Source organism: Corvus brachyrhynchos, unplaced genomic scaffold (genome assembly GCF_000691975.1).
Source record: "Corvus brachyrhynchos isolate BGI_N302 unplaced genomic scaffold, ASM69197v1 scaffold115, whole genome shotgun sequence".
Classification (NCBI taxonomy): Eukaryota; Metazoa; Chordata; class Aves; order Passeriformes; family Corvidae; genus Corvus; species Corvus brachyrhynchos.
In genome coordinates, this window is record NW_008239553.1 from 24,564,827 (window position 1) to 24,572,009 (window position 7,183).

At 42.3% G+C, this 7,183-nt stretch overlaps 1 protein-coding gene across 1 annotated transcript; it reads left to right on the forward strand.

Moving 5' to 3' along the window:
- The first annotated feature begins 105 nt into the window (after positions 1–105).
- On the forward strand, positions 106–5,982 carry AHSA1 (activator of Hsp90 ATPase activity 1). Its single transcript, XM_017742083.1, has 8 exons — positions 106–364; positions 548–630; positions 1,278–1,395; positions 3,105–3,193; positions 3,545–3,679; positions 4,438–4,539; positions 5,083–5,134; positions 5,574–5,982. Exons 1-8 carry the CDS (start codon positions 121–123, stop codon positions 5,744–5,746), a joined length of 996 nt encoding a protein of 331 aa, XP_017597572.1. The 5' UTR covers positions 106–120; the 3' UTR covers positions 5,747–5,982.
- The last annotated feature ends 1,201 nt before the right edge of the window (positions 5,983–7,183 follow it).

Sequence of the window (7,183 nt, forward strand, 5' to 3'; positions counted from 1 at the left end):
GCCCGAGCCGATGTTGCCGGGGGAATGTGTGGAGGTGGCCTGGAGAAGAAATGTCTTGTGTGCTTGTGTTGAAGCGGGGCAGGGCGACAAAAATCGGGGAACACTGGATAGTCCCAATATATGCTGGTAGCGTGGCCTGTCCCGGATTCTCACCCCGCTCGGTTTTCCTGCAGGACGGAGAGGGATGCCTCCAACTGGTCCACGGAGCGGCTGAAAGCTCTCCTCCTGCCTGTCAGGGTGGAGGGTGAGGAAGGGATGTGTGAGGTGACAGAAGTGAGCAAACTGGATGGAGAGGCCTCCATTAATAACCGCAAAGGGAAACTTATCTTCTTCTATGAGTGGGCTATCAAGCTGGCATGGACTGGTGAGTGAGGTGCACTCCTCCTGTTTCAAGGTCAGATTCATGTATAATATGAAGGGTAAGGATACTTATCTCACTTGGGAAATAAAAATAAAGGGAAGTATTGTATTTTGATACAATACAAGTTTGCTTTTACAAGAACCAGAGTAAGAAAGGTTGATCTGAACAATATAATTATAATTGCAGGCACCTCAAAGACAGGAGTGAAGTACAAAGGTTATGTGGAGATTCCTAACCTCTCGGATGAAAATGACATCAATGAAGTTGAGGTAAGCACAACTGGATGTATGGAGTATGCTAACAGGAATACTCACAGCATTAATATTTCCTTCCCAGTTACCTTTCTTAGAACATTTGTGTAGAATTTTTTACTCCTAGAAACTGTTTCAGTTAATAGAATCAAAGAATGGTTTGGATTGGATGAGATCTTTAAAGGTCATACATTATCAACCTCTCAGCCATGAGTAGGGACATCTGTCACTAGACCAGGTTACTCAGAGCTTCGTCCAACCTGGTCTTTAACACCTCCAGGGATGGAGCATCCACAGATTCTCTGGGCAACCTGTTCCAGCGCCTCACCACCTTCAGAGTAAAGAATGATCTAATCTAAATCTATCCTCTTTCAACTTAAATCCATTCTCTTTCATTCTGTCACTACTCTCCCTGACAGAGAGGCGCTCCCCCACCATGTATCTTTATCAAATTAATTCCTGTCTTCTGGACACGAGGGCTCTATAGCACAAGAAGGTATTTAGGCACACACGTACAACACTGTAGGCTGAGAGATGAAGTGAAAGACGAGTAAAACTTCAGGGCTATTTATGAAAGTTTAGCCAAAGTCTGTGATGTTGAATTGACTAATAAAAGAAGTGTGCACATTTGTCCTTGTTAATCAATGCTTGTCTTTGTTGTTCAGATCCTTGTCAGCCTTGCTAAAGATGAGCCTGACACTAACTTGAAGACCCTGATGAAGCAAGAGGGTGCAAAGAAAATTAGAGATGCAATGAAAACTTACATCAGCACTCTCAAAACGGGTATGTAACTGAGAGAGAGAAGTGTTATGGGAACCCATATGGACTAATTCTAAAGAAGGGATGGGGGTAAAGAGAGGAGTTGCTCACTCCATCTCAACAGAAAGGTGTCAGAGCAATAACAGTAACTTTTCTGTATTTTTGGAAATTGTTAGAATTTGGTAAGAAGCATTTCTGGTTCTAGGCAGTATAGCACAGCCCAGAAAGATTGACTTTGTGATAACCCAGTAATAAACAGTATTTTTGGATTTATATTTTAAAACTGAGAATGCCCTTCACGTGCTGAAGCTCAGCTATAGAGAAAATGAAAGCCAGTAAAATGTGTTTGTTACCCAGTGACACAGTCACTGCCTGTGGGCACAATCTGGCCTTCAGTTTGCTTCTCCCTTTGAAAGTGATATCTTCTCCAGTTTGTGGTTTGTTTGTTTGTTTTTTTTCCTCTTGCAACACTAGTAAAGACATCTAGTGTTACTTAGAGTTTAGAATAACTGATGTCTGGAAATTGCTCTGCAGGTTTTGTTGCTGTCTTTTCATGAGCTGTTTCAGCATCTGCATCAAATACATTTTTTTTTAAGCTAAATATGAGTCCACCAGTTGGAGTTAAATCAATAATGAGCTGTTTCAGCATCTGCATCAAATACGTTTTTTTTTTAAGTTAAATATGAGTCCACCAGTTGGAGTTAAATCAATGTGCTTTGGTTGAGTTTGGCTTTCCTCTCAAATACAGGCTGGGAATGCTACAGTTGCTTTTTTATATCTATTTACCTATATTACACTACATGTTCTAGATATGGTGGGTACAAACCACCACTGATTTCCGTTTTTCCAGGATCAAATTTCTGTAATTTTGGGGTTTTTTCAGGCACTATAGTGTTCAGGCTGGGAGATGCAGTCACCCAGTGAAAAATAAGAATGCTGATCAGGAAAAACTGTATGATGATGTGGGCTGCAATAAATGAGAACAGGTGGGAACCAAGTATTGCAGGATACAGGTTTATGCACATATGATAAAATTCTGCTTTATAATGGAATTTTGCCAGTCTGAATGGATGAAGAGGAAGAAAAAATCAAAATGTTGTATAATTGGTAAAAGCAGAAGTGACTGAGCTGGAGAAAAAGCAAATGTAATTCTGAAAGAGGCTGAAGGTTCTGACTGAATTACAAAAGTGTTGCTGCTGGACAGGGTGCTGGTGAGGCCTTGCCTGGGTTTCCATGTGTAGTTTTGGCATGTGGTGTTGATAAAGATAAATCAAGGAGGGAGTTAGAAGTTACTATTGTTTACTGCAGTGATACAAGAAATGAAGAGCCAGTGTGAAAAGAAATGGAAAAGCTTGGTTTGGTGTGTCTAGGCCAGCAAGGCAAAAGTTCTTGAGACGTGATTGCAATTTTTATTAGAGAGTGAGAGAGGAAAAAAGTCTAAAGCTAACCAACATTAATGTGAGAGCAATGTGTGGAAGATGCTATGTCTAGGCTACGAAGAGGAGGTAAATTCCAGGTTCTGACAGGGCCTTCGGTGGACAGTAGTGAGGGAAAGAATGAATTGCTTGTAAAAAGAGGTCTGTTTACTTTTTCTAAAATCTGTTTCAAGTCATGGATGCTAGCAAGAGCAAGGGGGAAACCAGGAAGCCCTTTTTGATTGTGTATTTCAGAGTACAGTCAGAAGGTTTACTTGATTTTTTATTGGTTTCATGGGCACATTCCTGTCTTTCCAGAATTCACCCAGGGCATGATTTTGCCCACAGTGAATGGTGAACATATGGAAACAGCACCTCAGGTGGCTCCTAAAGCAGAAGACTGCAAGGTAAACAAAACTGCAAACATGCTTTGGGATCAGTGAAGAAAGGTATACTGTATTAGATTCTGGGGCTTACAGGAGCAACCTGTGTTGTGTATAGGATATATACATCCAGGAACTGGCAGTCTGTGGCATAGGTGTCACTTGTTTCCATTGGCAGCACATGATGTTTCATCCAAGCAAAATGATAAATCTGCTTTTTACATCTAAGTACTTTTGTATCTAATTGCATCTTTACCAAGAGGTTTTGTTTTTTCCCCTTGGATATGTGAACCATTTGTTGATTTTTGGTTTGGTTGTTGGTTTTTTTTGTGAAAAAAAGTGTGTATTTGTTTGTTTTCCTTGTTGTTTTGTTAGACGGCTGCCAGGAGCAGTACTGCCCCATCACAGTCCAAATCTATTGGAGTCAAGATCCCTACCTGTAAGATCAGCTTGAAGGACACCTTCTTAACATCTCCTGAGGAGCTCTACCGGGTATTCATTACTCAGGAGGTAATGCCTGGCTTGTTCTGAGAGTTGTTCTTTGCGTATAGGAGGCTCTTCCTAATAAGCTTTTTAAGATGTTCTGTAGGCCACTCACAATCCATGAGAATGGACTAAGAAAGCTGTTCTGCAGAGTAGTTGCTCAAAGCTTATGTGTGCATCTTTTCACACAGTTGACAAGAGGGGATTAATGCCAACCAGAAGCAAGTTCCAGACTGCTGTCAGCATCTATCTGTAGGTGTATCCCTTACTGCATGTGGCCAGATCACTTGGGATTTACAATTGTGTGCTTCTGGTCTGTTTTTGTTTTTTCCTTTTAAGGTTAGGTGGTATCAAAGCGTACTTTGGGAACAGCTTCCACTTTTCTGCACACTATTACATGGTTTAGGAGGAGAGAGCAGCATTGTATCATATTTAAACATGGTCTTAGTCTTTTGTTCCTCCTATTTTGATAAGAAAAATTAAAAAGCAAAGAATATTTTTTCTTAGAATTAGGTTTCATTAAGAAATCAACAAAGTAAATCAATGTGTTACTCAGAACACCAAGCATTAGAAAGCTGGGGGTTCTTTTACTTGGGCAGGCAAAATGTTGCTGCAGTGGCTGAAACCTTGCTTTTCTGGCCAGGGCAGGGGTTTTGTCTTTTGCTGAAGACCTTACACTATTGACTTACCTCCTCTTCCAGCACTTTTGTAGCTGGGTGGGAGGCAATAAGTTTGCAGGAAGATAATGTCAAGTAATACAGGTCTGCTCCTGAATTTCTTTTCAGATGGTTCAAGCTTTCACCCACGCACAAGCCACCTTGGAGGCCGATAAAGGAGGCAAGTTTCAGTTGCTGGATGGCAGTGTCACAGGAGAGTTTGTTGATCTAGTAAGTACTAACTAGTTCAGGTGTATCTTGCTCAGAGGTAGCACTTTTATCAGGCTGTAACTTCCTATCAGTTCTGTAACAATGCTTCTGTTAGCTAACTGTGGGGTTCTACCTGGTGCCCAATAGTTATCTCTAATTTCTGTGGTGATTGAAGCATTCCTAGCAGTATGAACTAATGCACAGGACTTCAGTCTGGGGAGAAAACGTGGCTTCCAGTCATAGATCTCCCCTGGTTTTGTGTGATTTTACTTACCAGGGGTGGGAGGAGTGTTAAAGATAGTAACTGACCCTTTTTCTCTTTAGCCCAATTGCCACGAAAGCCTTCTGGACAGGGACTCTGTCTCAGTGTTCAGGGCTGTACTGTTGCATACCTTTCTAGAAGGGGATTGAAAAGAAAATGACACTTAAAATCTCTCCCTCTTGTGTGTGTGTTTCTCAAGGGATCTCTAAGGATTCATTCATATCAACACAATTCTAGATGTTTTCCATTAGACTGTAGGATTTACAAGAAATTACCACTCAGTCTTTGTCTTCCTTTTCAAGGTTCCTGAGAAGCAACTTGTTATGAAATGGAGATTTAAATCTTGGCCAGCTGGTAAGTAGTCCAGAAATGTACTATGGTATTACTGCCCTTGCCTGTCTTTGAAGGATTCCAGCCCCGTTTGCTACACTGTATTGTGGCTCATGATCAGGGAGCACACTGTTCTCGGAGCTGCTCCAGTGTTATCCCAGCTTCTTATCCCACGTTATCATGTCTGCATCTTCAGCCACTGTGTGATTGAAGTGACCAGGTAGGAAGGATGAAGGTAGCTGCTTGTGCAGCTGTAGCTGCAACTGCTTCAAACCCCAGGAAGAGGGAGCCCTCTCCTACCTGTGTTTCTAGGGACAGGCTACAGCTGCCATAAGTAGATCCTCTGTGAAGGACCTCAAAGAGTCTTTTAAGTGGTGCCCTGTGAAAGGAGGGGCAGAGCAGCCCCTGAGGGCTGTATGTACTGTACTACACACTGCTGACAGATTTGCTTTGGTTCCTCTAGGGCACTTTGCAACCATTACCTTGAACTTCAATGACAAAGGTGGTGAGACAGAGGTGTGCTTGGAAGGCAGGGGCATCCCTGCCAGTGAGGAAGAAAGAACAAAGCAAGGCTGGCAGCGCTACTACTTCGAGGGCATTAAACAGACATTTGGTTATGGGGCCCGCTTGTTTTAATACCGGTTACTGGGAGGCTCTGCCTGAAGATTCTGCCACATGGACTGATAAATTTCTCGCCTGTTCCTTTCTAATCTTGGCCCTGCTGCTGAGTAAAGTGGGATGACAGGTGATGAGGAAGGCCATGGAGCAGCACCACTTTCAGTCCCTCACTGCTTTGTGCATGTCTTGTGCTGCAGGGGATTCTCTTACATGTACATACTTCTATTGCTAAATAAACCTAACTTAAAAAAACACTGTGGAATTTGTGTCCTCAAATCGGCTTGAGTTCAAAGGGTTGGGCGATAGGCTGAGGGAGGGATCTGTCTGGAAAAACACTGATCAATGAGGAGTGCTGATGCCAATGTGATTTACTCCTCACTTCTGGGGCAGTAGAGAGCATGAGCTTGATGCAGTTTTTAGTCTGAGCAGCTGCTCCTTTTCTCTGCTTTTGATCTGCCGCTAGTAAATGTTTCATACATTTTTGAAGGGATCTGTGATCCTGTTCAAGCTGTTCCTTTCCTTTGCACATCCCCTTCTTCAACACATTCATTTCTTACACTTCCACTAGTCTGCTCTACAAGAATGACAATCGTGTACACCAGTGCTAGGGAAACTCCCACCTACAGAATGGTTCTAGAAGGGTGTGGGGCCCAGGGCCAGCTACCTCCAAGAGCTTCAGGCGAAAGCAAACTGGTTTTTTTTCAGAAATAAATCCCACCTCAATTTAGAGTCTGCAGAGTGCAGTACTTTCCACTCATCATACTTCAGCTATTGCTTTAACTGGTGAGGAAGAAAAAAATGGCTTTTTCTCACCTGCTAATACAGTTTAGTTCCTGGAGCTGTCTTCAAAAGCAATAAACTTGTTTATAGGAGGGGTGAAAATCTGACTTATCAGAAGTGTCTATCTGTTTAACCTCAAGGCTGACAGAAGTGCTTGGTTTTCTTTCTGAGGCATGAGCTTCTCTTGCATACTCTGTTTTCTGCTAGTGTTTCCTGCAGAGCTCCCCTAGTAAGCTAGAAGAGAGGAATGTTACTGGGTGAAATTTACTGGTTTGGGGATTTTTGTTGGTTTTTTTTCATTTTTTAAATCTGAATGGTATGTGGTAACTGTTCCCTGCAATAGAAGACAGGAAAAAATAACTTGAGTGCCTGTTTAAAAAAAAACCTGAATGGAGTTGAGTCTCCTTTAAAGAGCATTTTCCCTGTTATCACTATTCCAAAGTGCTGAAGTATGAAAAAATCATGATAAAGTGTGTACAGACAGACATCAAGAATGCAGCATGGAACTCAATTCTGTAGTGTGTGCTCATCCTTGAGCTGACCTGCGAGAGCAAAGGAAGTTGTACAAAGAGGCAGCTATAGATACGGTAGAGCTTCCCTGTGTCATGCAGGGTTGTCTTCCCTAAAGCACTCTCTGGCTGGGAAAATGGATGCAGGTGTTTTGCCAGGATTTTT